Source organism: Hypanus sabinus, chromosome 3 (assembly GCF_030144855.1).
Source record: "Hypanus sabinus isolate sHypSab1 chromosome 3, sHypSab1.hap1, whole genome shotgun sequence".
Lineage (NCBI taxonomy): Eukaryota > Metazoa > Chordata > Chondrichthyes > Myliobatiformes > Dasyatidae > Hypanus > Hypanus sabinus.
This window is the reverse complement of record NC_082708.1, coordinates 77,258,035-77,281,484: the sequence shown is the minus strand read 5'-3', so window position 1 is coordinate 77,281,484 and position 23,450 is coordinate 77,258,035. Positions and strand designations below refer to the sequence as shown.

Below are 23,450 nucleotides of genomic sequence, written 5' to 3'. Positions count from 1 at the left end.
CGTGACAACAAGGTTTCTCTCCGAGATGAGCTCAATGCCTTTTATGCTTGCTTTGACCTTATTAACTTCCACAGTCCCTGATGACCCTGTGATTCCAGTCTCTGAGGCATCCTACAGGAGGGTAAACCCACAGAGATCATCATGCACAGGTGGGGTGCTGATCACTTGGCTAGAATGTTCACTGATATCTTTAACTCCTTGCTTCGACAGTCTGAGGTGTTAATCAGGCTTCAGTTACATTGGTGTCCAAGAAGAACATTGTAACCTGCCTCAATGACTATCGTCACTGTGATGAAGTGCTTTTAGAGGTTGGTGTTGAAACTTATTAATTCCTGCCTGAGAAGCATCTTGGATCTGCTCCAAATTGGTTACCATCGTGGCAGATCAAGAGCATATGCCATTTCATTGGCCCTTCACTTGGTATGGAACATCTGGAGAACAAGGACAACAGGATGCTCTTTATCAACTGAAACCTGCATTCGTCCCCTCGAAGCTAATCAGTGAGCTCCAAGACTTGGGACTCAATACGTCCTTGTGCAACTGGATCCTCTCTTTCCTCACGTGAAGACCCCAGTCAGTTTGGATTAGCAACTTCTCCACAATCACCATTTGCACAGGTGCGCCGCAAGGCTGTGTGCTTAGCCCCCGACTCAATTCATACTTATTACTGTGAGGCTAAGCACAGCTCCAGTGCCATATTTAAGTTGCTGACAACACCACTGTCCTTGGCTGAATCAAACATGGTGGTGAATTAGCATATAGGAGGGAAGTTGAAAATCTGGCTGAATGGTGCCATAATAATAACCTCGCTCAATGTCAGTAAAACCAAAGAACTGATTATTGACTACAGAGGGAGGAAGCCTGAGGTCCATGAGGAGGTCCTCATCAGGGATCAGATGTGGAGGGGGTCAGTAACTTTAAATTCTTTGGCATTATCATTTCTAAAGTATCTGTTCTTGGTCCAGCATGTAAGTGCCATTGCAAAGAAGGCATTGCAGTGCCTCTCTTAGAAGTTTGCAAAAATTCAGCAAGTCATCTAAAACTGAAAAAACTTCTACAGATGCGCAGTGGAGAGTATGCTGACTGGTTGCATCACAACCTGGTCTGGAAACACCAATGCCCTTGAATGGGAAATCCTACAAAAAGTAGTGGATATGGCCCAATCCATCACAGGTGAAGCCCCTCTCTCCATTGAGCATGTCTAAGGAGCACTGTCGCAGGAAAAAGCATCCATCATCAGGGACCCCATCAGAAAGAAGGTACAGGAGTCTTAAGTGTAGGATAATGGTTGGTGGGATGCTATTACAGCCCAGGGCATTCCAGAGTTTAGAGTTTAATTCTGGTGCCATTCTGTAAAGAGTCTTTGCATGTCCTCCCCATGGAATATGTGGGTTTTCTCTGGGTCCTCCTGTATTTCATCCGTCTTCTGTGCAGTTTTTCATTGATTCTATCGTGTTTATTTGTATTTACTGTGAATGTTGGCAAGAAAATGAGTAAGTAGTTTTTGGTGACATATATGTACTTTGTTAACAAATTTTACTTTGAACTTTGACTTGTGTTTACAAACATTATGAATCATTTAGAGCTTTGTTATTTTAGTTTTTCTAGTGGCTGTTGTGACAATTCACTAGTGCTTGAGTTTCCGGAGTTCCTTCATTTTGTTACAAGATGTTGTTTGCAACATGCTGTTGAACTAGATTTCAAGTTTTTCTATAAACCAATTGCTCTTAGTAGTGAGTAGATATTTTCCCTCAAGAGTGTAGTGGAATAGGAAAATAGCAGGGAAACTGCGGGATTGGGATGCAAAAGTGATGATGTCTCAGAAAGGATATCCTCACTGAAATAACCAGATTTCTCAGAGCAGGCTAAGGGCCACCAAGTATTTGATGAGATAACTGAGCCAGTCAAATGAATTATGTTACTTCCAAAGTCAAGTTGGTGAAATTACCTGCTCCTTGTTTAACATCGATTGACTGTTCGAGTGAGATCCAGTGTTAGCTTCAATATTAGCTGAATAAATCCAACCCTTCTGAAGATTGCATTATTCACTGCATATGCGTCTGCTGTATGACCATGCATTACACATCATGCATGTAATGTCCAGTTAATAATCACGTCACTATCCTCATGCTGAGATTGATGTACAATTTGGTTGCCATGATAGGCCTAAAGGAGGACACTGGGTGACGAAAATTGCCACTGAGTACATGGCTGTGAACTGTTTTGGAGCAATAATTTCAAATGTGAGAAACATAAGTTACCAGGACTTGTGTGTTTGTTACCAATAATTCAGGAAATTAATTCCTTTGTCATTTATATCACTTGCTAAAAAAAATCCAAGTTCACGTGAAGTGTTTTCTAAGCAGTGTAACTGCTCAATTACACTTGTAAATGTTTGTGAACTGATATCAGATGGAAACAGTGAGTGCAATAGCCCCATTGTCATTTTTTGTGAAGGCAGAAAAGATGGAGCGTGAAGAACTCAACACTCAAGTAGAAATGCTGAACTCTATGGAAAAGAAATATTGTGATTTGGGTCCTTCTTACGACTGCCTGGTATGGCATGATGGTGAGACGTGGAGGTAACTAATGAAGTGATTTGTAATTTAAAAGAATGCATGTATTAGAGATGTATATTATAAAGGTGTTTTAAACCTTTTCAATTGCTTTTAATTTTGTAGTTAGAATATGTTAGTGTTTTAAGTGCCTCCATGTACACTTGTAATATCACAACAAAACAATCAATATCTTGGGGTTTAAAAAAATTTGTTGTTACTTTCAAATGTTTCTCCATGATTTATATTTTTATGCAGAGCCTGTGTGAATACAAGTGACTGTGGGAATCTCAGTAGCTGCATTGTATTAAGAAACTACAATGAAGCTCAAGAATATGCATCATTTGGCTTATCTGAGATGCTGAACTACTCAGTCAATATTTATGATGAAGGAAATACTCTCTGTATTGTAACAAGTGGAGGTAAGACTTGATTTTGTTCTATTAGGGTAAATGAAGGATTGAAGTAAGGGAAAATAAACAAACTCTGGCTGTATGGAATTTTTAACTGAATTTTTGGCACTGTTGTATCAAACACTCATTCAACCAATAGAGAGAGATGCTGGAGCTTTGATAGATCTGTCACTTGGTTTTGAAATGTTTCTGCAAAAGACCTTAAATTCTGATAAAATAGATATAGCAGCTAATGGTTTTAAATAAGTAAATGGATTTCTCAGTAATTTTGACTCATTATTTGTACAGTCTTGTCATTGCAGTATGGAATTTGCTCATTTTCCTGACACAGTAAAATCTATTACATAAATGCAATTCTATTAGGATTATTTATCGATTTTACATGGTAAAATCACTACGGTCCTTTCCAATGTGGTCGATAGTTATTTTCATATCATTCATGACATACATTATCCTTCTGCTTTGCAGTACTTTACATCCATTTGTGTGAAATCTTCTCTACTTTGTTCTATCACTTAATATGTTCTATACAGTACATCTCAAAGGAGACTTAGAATGTTGGATAAAACTCAAGCCCCTCTGACTTTCAATGTCATAGAAGAGGAGCACACAACTGTGTTCTTGCTGCTCTACCTGTGCAATAATAAAGAGAAGGGGATACTAGATAGAAGCCTCACTCTAGCCTCTACCTCTTTTCACTGAAGACTTTTGAACCAAAGCCTCAGTTTTGTACTCTAGTGCTGTCCACTCCAACAATGGCCACTCTACTTAAACCTAATTTGTTTTTGTGGCCTTCGCCAATTTCCTCATTATCCAATTTACAATTGAATAGAAAGTCCCGATGGTCTCCACATTTTAGATCTCCCACTACCCACAGCAAGTAACGACTCCTACTGCTCAAACCTGAACAGAAAATCCTGACCGGCTCCATTTTTTACTCAGAGAGATCTTTAGTGTCCCTGTCAAGTATACCTGTGGGAAGTGTATTTGGCAGCAGGTCCTTACAGACTATGTTAGGGAACTGGAGCTGGATGGCTTACGGATCATTGAGGATAATGAGAAATTGGTAGACAGGAGCTACAGGCAGGCAGACACACCCATATTGCAAGTAGAAGGCAGGTAGTTAAATAATTGACAGGAGAGGGAAAGGAAGATGGTGCAGACTACCCCGTGCATGTTCCCCTCGATATCAAGTATATCGCTTTGGTTACTGTTGAGAGGATGGCTTACCAGGATAAAACTGTGGTGACCAGGTCTCCAGCGCTGAGTCTGTCTCTGTGGCTCAGAAGGAAACTGGGTGAAGAGAAGAGCAGTGGTGATAATGGATTCTGTAGTTAAGGGAACAGACAGGAGATTCAGTAGATGTGAAAGAGACTCCTGGATGTTATGGTTGCCTGTCAGGGACATCTCAGATTGGGTCCACAACATTCTGAAGGGGAAGGATGAGCAGCCAGAAGTCATGGTACATATTGGTATTAATGACGTAGCTAGGGAAAGGGGTGGGGCCCTGAGAAGCGAATAAAGGGAGCTAAGAAAGAGGCTAAAAGGCAGACCTCAAGGGTAATCATCTCTGGAATGTTGCTTGTTCCACATGCCAGTTTGGGGGGAGGGTAACAATAAGATGGCACTGTCGATGAATGTGTTGCTGATGAATTTGTGCAGGAAGCAGGGTTTCAGATGTGTAGATTACTGGGATCTCTTCTGGGGAAAACATGACCTCTACAAAAGGGACAGGTTATGCCTGAACTTGAGGAGAACCATCGTCCTTACATGCAGGTTTACCAGAGTTGTTGGGAAGAGTTTAAACTAGGCTGGTGGGGATCAGAACCAGTGTAATGGATCAGATGTTGAAGCAGTTAGTGGATGATCTGGGGTTTAGATGTTTCAAAAGGGAAAGGGAGGGAGGGAAATGAAGTTAGGGGCCTTGTATACTAAACAGGAACTAATCACAGCTGCAGAAAGTGAGGATATTGTGGAGGGATTGTTTACTGCGTCATGGGTGGAAGTCGGAAACAAATGGGGAGCAATCACTTTATTGGGAGTGTTCTATAAAGCCATCTAATAGCAACAGGAACTGAGGCGAGAGCCGTTAAAAGACTTTGGAAAGGTGCAAACTTAACCGGGTTGTTGTCATGGGTAACTTCAGCTTCCCTAAACCTGAGTGTGAGAAGTTTAGATAGGGTAGAATTCTTTAGCTGTGTCAAGGAATGATGTCTGACATAGCTAGGGAAAGGGGTGAGGCCCTGAGAAGCGAATAAAGGGAGCTAAGAAAGAGGCTAAAAGGCAGACCTCAAGGATAATCATCTCTGGAATGTTGCTTGTTCCACATGCCAATCACTATATGATTAGGCTGACTGGAGAAGAGACCATACTGGATCAAGTACTAGGTAATGATCCTATTTAGGAAAGAGATCTGTTGGTGTATGAGTATTTCAGAGGCAGTAACCACAACTTCTTTCAGGATAGTCTGGAACAGGGATAGTCTGCTCTGATCATTTGATTTGGCTGATTTATTAAGCCTTTCAACTCCTGCTTTCCTGTAACCTTTGACACTTTTACTCATCAATAACCTCTGCTTTAAATATAGCCAGTGAGTTCATCTCCACAGCCACCTGTGGCAATGAATTGCACAGATTCACCACCCACTGGCTAATTAAATTCCTCCTCACTTCCTCTCTGAAGTGATGTCCTTGCCTCTGTTGGAGACTCACCTACTATTGCAAATGTCCTTTCCATGTAGATTTTCAGTATTTGATAATTTTCAATGACATTCCCCCTCATTCTCTTAAATTTGAGAGAGTCCAGGCCCAGAGTAATCAAACGTTTCTCATATGTTAACCCTTTTAGTCCCGGGACATTCCCATAAACATTCTCTGGACACTCTCCAATGCCAGTACATCCTTTCTTAGATCAGAGACCCACATCTGCTCATAATACTCCAAATCTAGCCTGAGCCATGCCTTATAAAGCTTCAGCATTACATCTTTGCTTTTATATTGTAGTTCTCTTGAAATGAATGCTAACATTGCATTTACCTTCCTCACTAATGACTCAACCTGCAAGCTAACCTTTAGGTCACTTTGCACCTTCAATTTGTGAATTTGCTTTCCATTTAGTAAATAGTTTATGCCTTTATTCCTTCTACCAGAGTGCATAACCATACACTTCCCTGCACTGTATTCCATCTGTCACTTTTCTCTGTCCAAGTCATTCCGCAATTTCCTGCTTCCTCAACACTGCCTGTCCTTCCACCTATTTTTGCATTGTCTGCAAATGTGGCCACAAAGCCATCAATTTGATCATCCAGATCTTTGACATATAATGTGACAACAAGCAGTCCCAACACCCACCCATGTGGAAGATCACTAGTTATCACCTGCCAACAAGAAAAATCCCCCCTTTTCCCACTCTTTTCCTCCTGCCAGTCAGCCAATCTTCTATCCATGCTAGTATCTCTCCTGTAATACCATAGGTTCTTATCTTGTTTAGCAGCCTCATGCTACACCATGTCAAATGCCTTCTGAAATGCAAGTAAACAGCATCCACTGATTCTCCTTTGTGTATTTTGCCTGTTATTTCCTCAAAGTGTTCAAACAGATTTATCAAGCAACATTTCCCTTTGAGGAAACCATTCTGCCTTCGGCCTTTTTGATCACATGCCTCCAAATACCCTGAAGTCTCATCCTTATTCATGGGCTCTTAACATCTTGCCAACCGCTGAAGTCAGGCTAACTATGCTCTAATTTCCTATCTTTTTTCCTCCCAACCCTTAAAAGAGTGGAATGACATTTGCAATTTCCCAGTCCTCTCAGTTCATTTCAGAATCTAATGATTCTTGAAAGCTCACTACTAATGCATAATCCATAATCTTTTCAGCTAACTATTTCAGAACCCTGGGTGGGCAAACAATTATAAAAGATTCTCAAAGTGAGGATTTATGAGCCTTTGGTGAGGCATCGTCTGATTAGGGATAGTCAGCATGGCTTTTTGAGGGATAGGTGTACCTCATGAGCCTGATTATGTTTTTTTTTCAAGGTAGTGACAAAATACATTGATAGTGGGAAAGCAGCAAATGTATATATGGATTTTAGTAAGGCATTTGTTGAGATTCCCCATAGAAGGTTTATCTAGAAAGTCATGAGGCATGGGATCCAGAGAAACTTTGCTACATGAAATTGGAATTGGCTTTCCCACAAAAAGCAGAGGATGGTAGTAGATGAAGCATATTCTACCTGGAGGTCCTTGAGTAGTATTCTGCAAGGACTAAAATGCCTCACTAAAATCCGTATACACACTTGCTGCTGGGATCCCTGCACTTTGTGATTTTTATAAATGACTTAGATGAGGAACTGGAATGGTGGATTAGTCAGTTCAAAGGTCAAAAGTCCGATTTAATGTCAGAGAAATGTATACAATATACATCCTGAAATGCTTTTTCTTCGCAAACATCCACAAAAGCAGAGAAGTGCCTCAAAGAATGAACGCAAGAACCCAAAAGTCTTTTCCCCCAGCTCCCCTTCCTCCTGTGCATAAGTGGCAGCGAGCAATGACCCCCCCTCCCCCCACCACCAGCAAAAAAATAAACAAACATTGGCACCGTCACTGAGCACTCAAGTGTGGGCAAAGCATTAGCAAAGACACAGACTTGCAGTTACCCCAAAGACTTTTCATTTCACCCAGCATTCAACATACCACAGGTTCTCTCTCTCCCTAATAAGGGAGAAGAAGGTGTCTCTATTTTCCCAGCGAGCAGGGAGATGTGACAAACAACTTTCTGGTTTACAATGTTAAAAGTCCATTACGTAGCTTTTTTTTTTAGCTCTGTCCCTGAAATTTGCAAAGATCCCGGGTCTTTAGGCACATAGCAGTAGATTTTCCGACTCCACTGACGACACACGGGTCTCCTGCCATGACACTGACCTGCGATCTGCCCATCTCCAGTGCCCCGAGATCATAGGCATCAAAATCCGAGCCAGACTCTCAGGCCAAACCCTTGGCGTGCCGAATGGCAAGTCCTGAAACCCCGAGATGGGGTCCCATTCCTGCAAAGAACCAAAGTCAGCGTGTAACTCCAGGTCAGGGTCTTGAGAAGAGTCCTGAAAGGGAAAAATAAAGATATTAAAGATGGAAATAGGGATAATGTGAAGGCTGGTGTGTTGATGTTATGGTTGTTGCAGATTACAGTGGGCCATTGATAGAAGAGCTGGGCTAAGAAATGGCAGATGGAGTTAAATGTAGAAAAAAAACTTGAAGTTATAGGGTCAGCATAGAAACAGTCCTTTAGGCTCATCTAGTCCATGCTGAGCTAGTAATCTTGCCTAATCCCACCAACCTGCACCTGGAACATAGCCTTCCACACACCCCATCCATGTACTTGCCCAATTTTCTCCTAAGTGTTGAAATTAAACCCATATCCACCACTTCCACTGGCAGCTCGTTCCATACTCACCACCCTCTGGGTAAACAAGTTACCTCTCGTGTTCTCTTTAAACATTTCACCTTTCACCCTTAACCCCTGACTTCTAGTTCTAGTGCCACCCAACCTCAGCGGAAAAAGCCTGTTTCCATTTAACCTATCTATACTGTTAATAATTTTGTATATCTCTGTGAAATCTCCGCTTATTCTCCTACACACTAGTCCTAATCTATTCAACCTTTCCTGATAATTCAGGTCCTCCAGTCCTGACAAAACCTTGTAAATTTTCTCTGCGCTCTTTCAATGTTATTGTTGTCTTTCCTGTAGGTATGTAGGTGACCAAAGCTGCATACTTTATGCCAAATTAGGCCTCATGAATGTCTATACATTTCCACATAACATCTTAACTCCTGTACTTTGATTTATGAATGACAGTGTGCCAAAAGCTCTATGAGCCTATTTGTCTGTGACACCACTTTCAAGGAATTATGAATCTATATTCCCAGATCCCTCATTCCTACTGCACTCCTCAATTCCCTACTGCTCACTGTGCAAGTACTACCCTGGTTTGTCCTCCCAAAGTACAACACTTCACACTTGTCTGCATTAAATTCCAGCTGATCCAGATCCTGTTGCAAAGTTTGATAGCCTTTCTCGCTGTCTACTACCCCGCTAATCTTGGTGTCATATGCAAATTTGCTGATCCAGTTAACCACATTATCATCCAGAGCATTAATATGGATTACAAGCAGCAGTGAACCCAATGCTGAACCCTGCAGCACACCACTAGTCACAGGCCTTCATTCAGAGAGGCAACCATCCACTGCCACTCTGGCATCTCCAGTGAAGCCAATGTGTAATCCATTTTGCTACCTCATCCTGAATGCCAAGCAACTGAACCTTCTTAACAACCTCACATGTGGGAGCTTGTCAGATGTCTTGCTAGGATCCATGTGGGCAATATCCACTGCCTTGCCTTCATCAGCTTTCCTGTAGCTTCATCAAAACCCTATAATACTGGTTTTTTCATGATCTACCACACACAAAACCATCTTGACTATTCCTAATCTGTTCTAATCTATTCCAAATACTTGTATATCTGTTCCTTTGGATTACCTTCCAATAACTTACCCACTACTGTATGTCAGGCTCTTCAGTCTATAATATCCCAATTTATTCTGAAAGCCTTTCTTAAACCACTGAGCAACATCAGATATCCCTCTGATACTTCACTTGTTGCTAAGGATTTTTAAATATTTCTGCTAATGCCCCTGCAATTTCTGCACTAACCTGCCACCTTTTCAGACCTTGGGGTTTATGCGCCCTAGTTTGTCTCGACAGCAAACATCTCCTCCTCTGTAATCTCTGTATAATTCATGACTTCACTGCTGTTTTGCCTCACTTGAATAGACCATGTTCACCTCCCAAGTAAATACAGATGCAAAAAATTAATTTAATATCTCCCCCATCTTTACTGACTCTGAATAAATGAGCACTGTGATCTTTAAGAGAACCAGTTTTGTCCCTTGCTATCCTTCTGTTCTTGACATACCTGTGGAAGCCCTTGGGATTCTCCTTCATCTTATCTGCTAGGGTAATCTCATGTCTCTTAGCCCTCCTGGTTTCCTTCTCAAGTGTTCTCTTGCATTTCTTATACTCATCAAGTGCCTCATAACCAGGACCTCAATATCTCTCAAAAACCAAGGTTCCATTAACATGTTATCTTTGCCTTCTATTCTGAAGGAACATGCAGACTCAGTACTCTCAAAATTTCATAGTTAAAGACCTCACACTTACCAAGTACATCTTTGCTAGAAAATAACCTGTCCCAATCCCCACTTAACAGATCCTTTCTGATACCATCAAAATTGGCCCTTCTCCATTTAGAATCTCATTTCGAGGACTAGGCCTTCTCCATAATTATCTTGAAACTAATGGCATTGTAATCACTAGATGCAAAGTGTTCTCCAACATACATTTCTGTCACCTGCCCTGTCTCATTCCCTAATAGGAGATCTAGTATGGCACTCTCTCGTGTTGGGACCTCTATGTAAAGATTAAGGGAACTTTCCTGAACATCTTTGACAAACTCAATTCCATTCAGTCCTTTTACAGTATTGGAAATGTATGTGATACACTTTGGAAGATTGAGTTTGAAGGCAGCATAGAGGGCTAATGGCAGGATTCTTAGCAGTGTGGAGGAATGGAGGGATCTTGGGGTCCACATCCATAGATTCCTCACAATTGCTGCAAAAGTTGATAGGGTGGTTAAGAATGCGCATAGTATGTTGACCTTCATTAGTCAGGGGACTGAGTTCAAGATCTGAGGTAATGTTGCAGCTCTTTGAAACACTGGTTTGACCACGCTTGTAGTACTTGTTTCAGTTTTAGTTGCCTTATTATAGGAAGGATGTGGAAGCTTTAGAGAGTGCAGTGGAGATTTGCCAGGATGCTGCATGGACTGAAGAGCATCATAACAGAAGTTTGAATGAGCTATGGCTTTTTTCTTTGGAGCAAAGGAGGATAAGAGGCAACTGGATGGAGGTGTATAAGATAAGAGGTATGGATAGAGTGGACAGCCGTTGCCTGTTTCCCATGGTGGCAATGGCTGATACATGAGGATATACTTTTAAGGGGATTGGAGGAAAGTATAATGGTGATGACAGAGGTAGTTTTTTTTTGACAGAAGGAATAGTAAATGAATAGAACACTGCTGGGTGTGATCATGGAAATGCATTAGGGGCATTTAAGAGACGCTTGGAGATGGGATGAAGGAAAAGTGGAGGGCTGTGTGGAATGGAAGGTTAATTTGATCTGGAGCAAGTTAAAAGGTGGGCTCAACGTCATGGGCCAAAAGGCCTGTTCTGTGTTGTACTGTTCTATTTTCTATATTCTAGCTGCTCCTTCCAAATGCTTACTGAGATCTTACATATTGTGTGTGTTTGTTACCCCTCACAATTACAATGCATTAAGATAACAGGGTGAAAGTATCGCCTCTTAAATATTCCATTAATCTTGTGTAATTGATTCAGTGTACCAGTGAAATCGTAGCGGTGAAAGCTATCTGCTGCATTTCTATTGCTGGCATTCTTTCTCAACAGGGGCCCATGGGACACATGTAGCTAGCATAGCTGCAGGTTTCTTTCCAGACGACCCTGAACGGAATGGCATAGCACCTGGGGCTCAAATTCTTGCTGTGAAAATTGGTGACACAAGACTTAGCACCATGGAAACAGGCACAGGGTTGATCAGAGCTGTGAGTGTTTTGTTTGTGAATTAATTTTTGTATCAACAGTAAAGTTAGAATGTTTAACATTAACATTTACTTGGATTTTTTTATGTCTGATCTCATATTTTGAAATAGAGGAGATAAAATTTCGATTTGCATGTTTTTAAATCTTTGAAGTTGAACATTCCATTTTTGGCAAATTAATGACCTTTTAATGATCTCTTAAGTTGAGTAGCCCTAACTGAAAACTCAAGTTACATCATTGCAGGGAGTTCTAAGCTCAGCTGTTCTTCTGCACAGAGAAATAATAAATAGAGAATTACCCAGGGTTATTTTAATGTGCCTCCAAACACCAGTCAGAAATGTTGATGATGTATTTCCTTATTTCTGAAACTTTGAGATTCATTTGTAAAGCTATGATCACCATCTAAACAACTGAAATAATGGCCCTTTTGTCATGCTCAGTGTTGGAGCGTTAGGCTTGGCTCTGTATTGCGAGTCAGATATGAGGAACACATTGGTTAGTTTTGCTACAATTTGATAGAGTACACAGCATAAGGTACTCGGATTCCAGTTGCAACTGACCTGAAATATGTTATTGAAACAGTACACTGAAATTAAATAATTGAAATCATAGAGAGACGTGTCTTCTCTGAAAAGCAGTATTATGCTAAAATATCAGTTTGCATAATCTGGAGTATTTTGGATTTTCTTTATTTTAGCACAGTTTGTTAAAATGATCAATAATACATTCTGTAAAAATTACGAGGAGTTAATTTGAAAGATTATTAGAACATTCATTTGGGCTTTTTAATAAGTATTTCGGTGGCATGAACATGTTAGTTTTTTTTATCCTTTTTGTAAACAAACACAGAAGATAGAAAATAAACCTGCTTTGTGTCTTTTTCACCATGACTGATTTCCATAAGACAAACTAAATTTCTGTTTGTCACAGATGATTGAAGCAATAAAATATAAGTGTGATCTTGTAAACTACAGCTATGGTGAGGCTACACATTGGCCTAATGCTGGGTGAGTACAACTGATGCTGTTTTTTTCAGAACTGTGTGTTCAACGTAGATTGAAAGAATAACTTGCGTTATTGTTGAAATAAATTTGACAGACCAAATTTGAATAGTGGCAAGAGAAATTAATTTGCTATTAATATCCCATAAGATATTCTGTCATTTTTGTAAGATAGTCAGGTACCAATGGTATATCTGGTAGAGCACATACAACACGTGCCAATTAACTAGCTGGAGTTTTCAAGGATATTTTCAATCTCTCACTGCTGTAGTCTGAGGTTTCCACATGCTTTAAAAGGGCATCAATTCCAAACATGCTGAGATTGGATTTTTAAAGAACAGTCAAGACTCCATTATACCCATGACTGAATCCATACTGGACTTTATCTGGTGTGTAAGATGGATACAAACCTGATAGGAGGTAGTAACTTACTGAAAGACTGGAAGAGCAATATTACAAATGTTACGAGCCTTACAAAGAACTGGAAGGATAACAGTAATTTTCCTGCATCCGTACATACAGTTCACACACAAGAACTATTGAGGAGTTGCCTGCCTAGTAAAGTGACCATTAAAACTTCTGCCCAAACCCTTTACTGTCATTAAAAGCAGGCCTGAACCAGAGTTGGGTGTCAGAATGGGTTCCCAAGGACTATATTCCACCTTGTACTCAAGTTGGCGTGTTAACTGGTCAGTAGCTCTGTATGTAGTTGATCGCTCTGTTGCGTTCCTCTGTAAGCTTGGATTTGGGATTGAACTTTGGACTTTTGGTCAAGCAACAGCAGCATGTGCCCATCAACTCCTTCTTGAAAAGATTGCCATTCTACTCATTTTATGCACACTTCAATAAAATGGAAAATATATTCCCTATTGTGAGAATGTACAATACAGTGATTTCTTTTAACATGTCAATGTAAAGAATCTGTCAGTTTCCAAGCCAGAGAATTAAAATTGTTTTGGTGTCTAATTTTCGAAATTCAACCTGATTCTGATTCTGATCTGACCTGTACCCAACACATATACTTGGAATGTGCTGGGCTTGTATCGAATAGCCCGGCTCAATTTTGTATACTTCATTGCATATGTCAGGAAGATTTTTTTTGTAATTAAGTTCACTTCCATATGGCATGCAATCCACTTTTTTTCATACCTTGGGTCTTCATTCACAGATACTTCACTGCTAGAGTGCTTGATTTGCATTTACCACACATATGTTTTGGCATACAGATAAATAATTGTCCTCTGTCCTCTCCAATTGGACTCCCCCTTCTCCATGAACTTTTCTTTCACTTTTCTTTCACCAATGAACTTCCCAGCTCTTTACTCCTCCTCCCTTTCCTGGTTTCACCTATCACCCTGTGTTTCTTCCTTCCCCACACCTCCCCATCTTTTAAATCTGACTCCCCAACTTTTTTTCTCCAGTCCTGATGAGGGGTCTCTTTTGCATAGATGCTACCTGGCCTGCTGAGTTCCTCCAGTATTTTGTGTGTGTGGCTTGGATTTCCATCATCTGCAGATTTTTTCTAGTTGGAAATAAATAATGGTGTCTGCTACTTGTTTGGATGAATAATCATTCTTCCATTCCTGTTCAACTGGATTTACTGATCCAAATGATAGGTCAGATGAATCACAATAATTTGACCTACAAAAATGTTCATCATGGCTCTTCAAAATATAGGCATTTCAGGATGATGGATGAATATGTCTCATATTTTGCTTGAAATTTAAAATAATGCATAATAGAAATATAGAAAACATACAGCACAATACAGGCCCTTTGGCCCTTAAAGCTGTGCTGAACATGTCCCTACTGTAGAATTACCTAGGCTTTACCTATAGTCCTCTATTCTTCTAAGCTCCATGTATCCATCCAAGAGTCTCTTAAAAGACCCTATCATTTCCGCCTCCGCCACCACCGCTGGCAGCCCATTCCACGCATTCACCATTCTCTGTGTTTTTAAAAAAAAACTTACCCCTGACATCTCCTCTGTACCTACTTCCAAACACCTTAAAACTATGCCCTCTCGTGCTAGCCATTTCAGCCCTGGGGAACACCCTCTGACCATCCACACAATCAATGCCTCTCATCATCTTATACACCTCTATCAGGTCACCACTCATCCTCTGTCACTCCAAGGAAAATAGGCCGAGTTCACTCAACCTATTCTCATAAGGCTTGCTCCCCAATCCAGGCAATATTCTTGTAGATATCCTCTGCACCCTTTTTTATGGTTCCCACGTCCTTCCTATAGTGAGGTGATCAGAACTGAGTACAGTACTTCGAGTGGGGTCTGACAAGGGTCCTATATAGCTACAACATTACCTCTCGGCTCTCAAACTCAAATGTTGTCAATAACCAGACTTGAAAGATTTAATGAGAAAGGTACTCAATTATATAGTGTAGATTGATTGAGTTGTTGGTGTAAAATTAGTTTGAATAGATTTAGGTGAATTCCATAACTTTAGGTGACTGTACTGTGTGCACAGTTACAAAAAGTCTAATGTGATGTTTCAACATTTTTAGATGTATTTGTGAAGTGATTAATGAAGCGGTATTGAAACATAATGTGATCTACGTGTCAAGTGCAGGCAATAATGGACCATGCCTTTCCACTGTAGGATGTCCAGGTGGAACTACTTCCAGTGTCATTGGTAGGAACTAGTTTTGTTCAAATCCTGTGAAACCATTTCTTTTTTACTGATGTTTTCCACTTGAAGGTGTTGACAATGGATTGAAGTGATCCAGTACATCTGTCAAATCCCTGTTAGCGTGTTTAATCTTAGATGATGGTTTTAAATCCATTGGATCACAATGAACTTCACTATTAAGCTATATTGTGTTATCAGCCACTGTTCCATTTCTTCAGTTACTTGTAGCCTTGTTATACAGAGAAGTTGTAGAGGGTGTATGGAGTATGGAGGGTGCCAGCGGTGGACCACGTTATACCAGAGATATCGGTATAATTGTAGTACAGTGGAGTCTTACTAGCTGAAATCAGCTCACCTGATTCATTCTGAACAGGCAAGTGGTCAAACTTTGACTTAAAGAATCCAGACTTTGCATGTATTTAAGCTGTGGAATTTTGACCAAAATAACGGTTCTTAAGTTTTAGGGATTGTTGGTTAATTTGCCAGTTATTTAGCTTGTGCATTTTAAAACATTTGCATTATTATAGTTTTACAGAATCATCCTCTATTTCCCCCGCACTCAGAAACAAACTACTGGAAGATATCTGAGCCATTTTACGTCTTTTCGAACCTTGGTTAAAGAATATAAATTGATTAAACAGAAAACTTCTTGTTGGACAATTGCTGAAATGTTTGTTATTACCTAATTGTTTAATCAACCTTTATTTAAATTCTATCTTCAGTAAAAATTCATTTTAGTAAATAAATATTCCTGTTCAGCCAGATGTAATCACTCTGCAAAATGTTGATGCTCTGGATGTTTTCTTATTATGAGGCTGCAATTTTCCATTTTAATAGGCAGAAAACTATAGGAGCCTTGAGTTTCTAATTGGAAATTCTATGTTCTTGAGTACTCTTTGCATGGTACTATGGGAAATTAAACTGAAAAAGCTGTCTAATTTTGTTGCCGTGTATGTCAAACAGTCAAGGCTCAAAGCTAAAAGGACTAAAATATTTGAAAACCAGTTTTGCAAATGCCTGCATTATAATATTTTAGTTAAAATACCATGTCTTAACTTGCATAGCTGTATGATGTTATCACTCTGTATGATACTAGTTTTTTCATGCCTTTCCTATATAATGCATGACCAAATGGTTGAATAGTTTATGTTGTGGTTCTAGTTTATTTTAGTTTGCATCCCTTCTTTTTCCTGAGCTTGTACTTGTGCATCATTCTAGCTGGATATTTAATGTAAAATTGAACGTAATGTACTTTGATACAGTACCCTGTACCACATTTGCTGGTCTGCACCATGTCGTCAATTGCGATTTACTTTGCTTCAGTTTGGCTGCTGTTTAAAAATTTCACAAGCAGTTCAGTGGAGAGAATTATGTTGGTTTACTGGTTAACTTTTTCTTGTCTTATTTTACCTTGATGGACGTTCTGTGATTTGGTACCTAAATATTGCATTTCAATGGTTGGCTTTCAGTTTTGGAATTCTTTGTAAATTATTGTCTGAAGTATTTGGAATAATGTTTGGGAGAGTCATGTAAAAAAAGCTTTAAGACAAGACATTTAATTTTATAAATGGTAAATATAATGAGAAATTAGCTGTTGAAGAATATCACACTTTGTTCATGCCTGTTAAACTGTAGCTGAGCTGTACATTTAGTGTTAGTGCATGGCTTTTTTTAATTAATTTTTTTTATGAGTATCTACAATACAACAACAAAAAGAAACATAAACAAAATGGAGATTTATAAAGTGCAAAACAAATGTGTCTAATATATCATTCATAACAATACGGAAAAAGCACCCAAAATAAAACCATATAAAGTTAGTGTCCTCCCCACCCTTCCACTACAAAACTCCAGGCCAACCATTTCAATGTGTAAAAGAAAAATTAATTAGAGCATTCGACCCCACAGAGCTGTAAGTATATATAAAAAAAGAAAATATAATGTCTACTACCGAAACTATAATACAATTCACGTAAACGTAAAACTTACAGAGGGAAAAAAAGCTCTACAAAAAAAAGGATAAACTTAATCTAAAGAGGAGTTATGAAAGTATTCAAGAAAGGGTCCCCAAACCTTATGAAACTTTATGTCCAAATTGAGAAGTGAATACTTTATTACTTTATTGTCGCCAAACAATTGATACTAGAGCGTACAATCATCACAGCAATATTTGATTTTGCGCTTCGTGCTCCCCGGAGTACAAATCGATAGTAGATATAATAAAAATTTAAATTATAAATCATAATTAGAAAATAGAAAAGGGAAAGTAAGGTAGTGCAAGTCAAGTCTGGATATTTAGAAGGTACGGCCCAGATCCGGGTCAGGATCCATTTAGTAGTCTAATCACAGTTGGAAAGAAGCTGTTCACAAATCTGGCCGTACAAGTCTTCACGCTCCTGAACCTTCTCCAGGAAGGAAGAGGGACAAAAAGTGGGTTGGCTGGATGGGTCGTGTCCTTAATTATCCTGGCAGCACTGTTCCGACAGCATGTGGTGTAAGTTGAGTCCAAATGAATCTTTTCAAGGTTTAAGCAGGACATAATATTACTAAGCCATTGAGCATGAGTGGGTGGGGCAACATCTCTCCACCTAAGAAGAACTAACAATCTAGCCAACAGAGAGGCAAAAGATATGTTCAACATTTAGTCGGACACAAATGCAAGTCTACTTCACCCAAGGTGCCAAAAAGAGCAATCAGAAGGTTAGGTTCTAAGTGGCAATTAAATAAAACTTCTCTCCAGAATTTCTCTAGACTAGGACAAGCCCAGTACATACGAATAAGAGAAGTCTCGCCCCCCTTTACACTTATCACAAATGGGACTAATGTCAGGATAAAACCACGATAATTTAGTTTTAGACATATTGTCAGAAACACACTGAGTCTCAGCAATTTGCAGAACGGTAAACTTTATTTCTCGAGTCTGCAGAGTCGGACCCAACCAGCTCCTGCTAGATTGAGTGCCGAATTACACTTTGCACAGTTTTTTATACCCTACTTGTTTACGACTTTGTGAGTTGCACCCATGTGAGGTGCAGACATTCTTCCTTAATCTCATTACAAAATTACAAATGTGATTACCCTTTGGCCCACTTATCAGCCTCAGCGCATTTTGACCGTTATTGTTCAACCGTTAAGCATGTCTTCCCGTTACCCGTATCGCTTCTTTAATCAGCAAGCTATTGTTTCATCCTCATTTTGCAAATTGGTTTATACGTTGCCCTGCAAGTTGCTTTGCACGCTCTTTCTGTGTCAGCACATACTAAATGGACTCCTTAAGTACCATCTTTAATTTAATCATTTCTCTCACATATGACCCCTATGTTCAACCTTAAACTGCAAAAGGCAGTGGCGAGCACTAAAGAGGTTGAATTAACTGACTTAAGAATTGAATCCTAAACTGCATCAGATAAAGAAATATTTAAATCGTGCTCCCAGGCCGTTCTAATTTTATTGAAGGGTGCACGCCTCAGGATCACTCATTTATCACGAATATAAGATATTAAACCTTTACCCAATGGATTAATACGAAGAAACGGGTCCACAATGTTTTTCTTGGGCATCTCAGGAAAGTTTGATATTTAAGGGTTAATGAAAAGTCTAATTTGAAGATATCTAAGGAAATGAGTATCAGGTAGGTTAAACTTTACAGATGGTTGTTGAAAAGTTGCAAAACGATTATCAATGAAAAGATCTTCAAAGCGCCTTATGCCTTTTCAGTACCAATCATGAAGCGTTGAGTCTTGCATAGAAGGTAGGAAAAGATGATTGTGTAAAATAGGACTAGAGAGAGAGAAAAACCATGCATGGCTTTACAGTACTAGCAGTCACTGATTGGGATTCAAGTCCCACCAGTGTATTGTGTGGAATTTGTATGTTCTCCCTGTAACCACATGGGTGTCCTCCGGGTGCTGAGGTTTCCTCCCATGTTCTGCAGGCTTATAGTTTGGATCAATGAGTTGGCGTGGAAGCATGACAACACTTGCAGGCTCCCTAAAGCACAATCCTCAGACTGCGTTGGTTCTTGGTGCAAAAACACTGCATTTCACGGAATGTTTTCAAGTACACATGACAAATAATGTTCATCTAGTCATTGTGTTATTGGAGCCCAATATATGTCCTGAAAGATAGATAAGATCCAGGGAATGCTTCCATTAATCCGTGCATGGCATCTGCACTATTCTACGTTGGTGCTCTGATGTTGAACTCGATACCTTCCACTTTTATGTGAGTGACTTTCAGAAATAATCCAGGTTAACAGGTTGTTAGTCTGGCCTTCTCTTAACAACAGTTGTGTATTCTCGGTATTGCAAATGGGTCCTGGGTTTAATTATTGATATGGTAAAATTAGCCATACATTTACAAATTATATGTATGTTTTTACACTACCACACAGCAAAATGAATAATGTGTATGCAAGCTAAAAGAATGTAAAAGAGGAGTTAGTAATGCAAATTCTCCAGGAATATTGGTATGATACTTGCTGTACCAAACACGGCAATGGTAATCGCTAATAATGTCAATAAATAATATACTGTGTTGGTTGTTGATGCAAATGGTTTATTTCCCTGTAAGTTTCAATGTGCATATGACAAATAAAGCTAATCTCTTTTATCTTTTATATAGGAACATCTGGCATTTATCAGCAGTTAACAGTTGCATTTGGAGAACATTGAAGTTTAAATGGTCATGAGGGATTTCTGAAGGTTAATCTGGAATTACTTGAACCACCACCAATTACCATTGAGATATAGTAGCTTTAATGGCAATCTGTCTGTAGTATGAAAGTGATAGTGAATATATGGAAAATGGAGTGACATTCTAGAGGATGTGGAGGACCAGAGTAGCAAAGGTTGTTGAGCAACTGGTACTGTTCAGGCTCCTTTTTTGTGAGCAATTCTCTGACGTTGCCTCTACTTCTCTAAGGAGATCCTTGTGCTGATCTGCAGTTTATCACAGTTGCATGGGGTGGTGGGGGTGGAGTGGGGTGAGCATTTGCATAGGTTTGCCAGCAGTAGCCAAAGCAGTGATTGCACAAATTTTTTAAAATATTCTTTCCAGGCTGGTTCTAAAGACATCATGATATAAAGAAGATAGCAGATTGGATGTAGGCTTTTTGAGGAGAGGAATAATGCAAGAGTTCATTGAAACCCACTGCATTGGAGGCACTACATCAGAAGCCAGAGTTGTTTCAAAACACAAAGGATATTACTTGCACATTGTTTAGCTCAGCTTTGATCATTAGCTGATGGTTGCCATATAATACCTGGGAACTGCCTTGGTGCATTTCTGATGGGGCAGTCCATTGTACCTTTTCTTTTATAGTTGAAGGTGTAAACCAAAGTGAATATTGAAAGTCAAAGATACTGGAAATTTGAAATAAAAACTGCAAGTGCTGGAAGCTGTAAACAGGTCAGGTTGCATCAGTGAAAGGGAAACAGAGGTAACATTTCAGGTTAAAGTCTCTTTAACCTGCCGATTGTTCAGGCCAATGTAGAGAGGGAAGTGGAACAATGAGTGTCATTTGTGAAATGACTGAAAATATATTGTGGTCAGTATGTGGGCTCAACCTTTGACCAACCCATGGAGTGCAGAAAGACAAAGAAGTTAATGCTATATCTGGAGCATTTTTCTACTGCCTGATTATGGAAAGGCGAAATGCATTGTATTTAAAGGGAGATGTAATCATTATTCCTCAGCTAATAAAATCACAAGGTAATCACCTGGATAGCAAATACAATGGGTTATTTGCATGGCAAGTAACATTCTGCTCTGGAAACTCTATACAAATGACCATTTCCATTAAGAAAAGCTGTGAAAATCTCCCTTCAATGTATTAACCCCCTTAGGCACCCCATTGGCAATGTAGTTCATTGTGGACTTGCTGGTATCTTTGATTTATGAATCTCTTTTCTATAATAATGCCATTCTCCACCCATGTGAATACAGTGCACCAAGTAATCATAATGCACTTTGTTGATATAAAACATTTTGCTTAACTAAACACTTTCCATTTCATAAATCAAGTAATGCTTGAACACCACCCTCATGCATAATGTTGTTACCTGACTTTTGTGTGTCTTTCCCAATTCTAGAATGCTCTTAAGCACCTGTGAACAAGCTGTTATTTGTTCTGAAGATTGTTTAGGCTGCTTAATTGACTTGACTACAATCTGTTCCCACTTCCTCTGCATAAAATCAGTTAGATTAATTTGCCAATAAGCAACAATAAGGACTTGGGTACAGTAACAAGCATTAGTGGAATGGCAGTAGTGAGAATATGAATACTATGAGAGAGAACAGCCAGTATGTTCTCCACAGAACCACTTCACTACCCTTTGGCAATATCTCAGTAAACCTAACTTTCTGTTTAGGATGCATTGCTTGAAAGTTGTGACAGTTTAAAATCTACTCCATACAACCATATTCAAAACCACAATGAATTGGAATCAGGTTTCGTATCACTGGCATATGTTGGGTAATTTGTTGTTTTGCAGAAAAAGTGACCTAGGTAGAAGTTTCTGAGGCACAAGAAAGTGTAGACGGAGACATTGGTGGGCAGTAGGTTTTTGTGACAGACTGGGCTTTGTCTACATCTCTGCTTTGTTTGTGGTCCTGGGTTAGAGCATTTGTCATGCAAGCTGTGATGCATCCAGTTAGGATTCTTTTTATGGTGCATGATTTAAATGGTATTAACTTGATTACTCTTCATTCTAGTTGGCTTTGACTTCATGGGATGACAGTTTAGAAGTAATTGCACTATAAAAAAGTTATACCAGCAATTCAGTTTTATTTTGAATCCACAGGTGTTGGTGCATACGTTTCACCTGACATGATGGTTTCTGAATACTCCTTGCGCGAGAAGCTGCCTGCCAACCAGTACACCTGGTCTTCAAGGGGCCCATGGTAAGTAACTTCTGTGTTGGTCAAGTAGTTGGTTAATTGAGGAAGATTTATAATGATGCATCATGGATTATGCAATAACATTACTAAACCCTAAAAAGTATATCTGAAACTATATCTGAAAAATTACATTTTTATATAATTGTTACTATCCAGATCTATAATGACTAAACACTGGCAATTCCTTTCAGAACAATGGGTCCCAATCAGCATAATTCACCTCAATGTAATAAACCGAAGTTCCTATGTTACCTGGCATTTCCAGTAAGCTCTTTGTTTTAGCATTCTGTCTCCCTCTTCTCACCTATGTTATGATTAATACGTGGAAATCATGCTCTCATAGATGACACCACCATCATTTGTCACCTGGAGCCAACCCATTGCAAACGTTGCCTTTGTTCTCTGAACCTTCTACTCCCCTCTGCAACATAAACACTTGTTTACTCACATACTTAGTTGAGATGAAAGGTGGTTGACCTGGGGGGATGTTCACAGATGCTGTCTGAGCTGCTGGGTATTTCCAACATATTCTGCTTTTATTTCAAGGCAGGCTGGTACTTTCTCCTTTATAAGATCTTGTGTAGCTGAAATGCAGAATTCATAATTGAGTTGCGCTCCAAATTTAGGTTAAGGATTTTCAAAATAATAATTAGGTTATTTTTCTGAACAGAATTGAAAGGGAATCAGAAGTAATAGAATATTTTCAAAAAGTATCTGAAACAGACTTTGAACCATAAAAGCTTTATGCTTAATATCTTAAAAGTTGTATGGTTTTTGATACTTTAAACCACTGGAAACCTACTCTTTATTTGTAAGAAAAAACTTGGGGAACTTGAATTAGCACTGTTCTGAAGTTATCAAGTTTCCGTTGTGGATAAAATCTAAATTACTTGTATTATAAGTACTCAAGTTTAATATTGTTTCATGATTTTTATAGTGTAGATTATTTAACTGTTAAAAATGTTTTTAAGTGCTGATGGAGCTCTCGGAGTGTGCATCAGTGCACCAGGAGGTGCTATAGCTTCTGTTCCAAACTGGACACTACGTGGAACACAGCTGATGAACGGTACCTCAATGTCTTCTCCAAATGCGTGTGGCGGCATTGCTCTTTTGCTTTCAGGTAACGTAATGTATTTTTGTGAATGACTGACTGAAAAAATGTGAACAGAGTAATGCTTTGCATATGCCTATATAAGCCAACCTATTATTAAATAGACATGACATGTTATGGCATGTTTGTAAAGGGAATCTCTTAGTGCTTTG

General features: G+C 39.3%; 1 protein-coding gene across 3 annotated transcripts in view; it reads left to right on the top strand.

The window, feature by feature from the left end:
* tpp2 (tripeptidyl peptidase 2) overlaps window positions 1-23,450 on the top strand; it is a 112,414-nt gene that overhangs the window by 15,478 nt on the left and 73,486 nt on the right. For all 3 annotated transcript variants that reach the window (XR_009511222.1, XM_059964730.1, XM_059964729.1), the window contains exons 5-11: window positions 2,458-2,582; window positions 2,814-2,977; window positions 11,486-11,640; window positions 12,569-12,645; window positions 15,163-15,290; window positions 22,091-22,190; window positions 23,159-23,307. Coding sequence is in view for 2 of the 3 variants with exons in the window: in XM_059964730.1 (XP_059820713.1) it covers window positions 2,458-2,582; window positions 2,814-2,977; window positions 11,486-11,640; window positions 12,569-12,645; window positions 15,163-15,290; window positions 22,091-22,190; window positions 23,159-23,307 (898 nt within the window). In the remaining variant the exon portion in view is untranslated. The remainder of the gene's footprint in view (window positions 1-2,457; window positions 2,583-2,813; window positions 2,978-11,485; window positions 11,641-12,568; window positions 12,646-15,162; window positions 15,291-22,090; window positions 22,191-23,158; window positions 23,308-23,450) is intronic.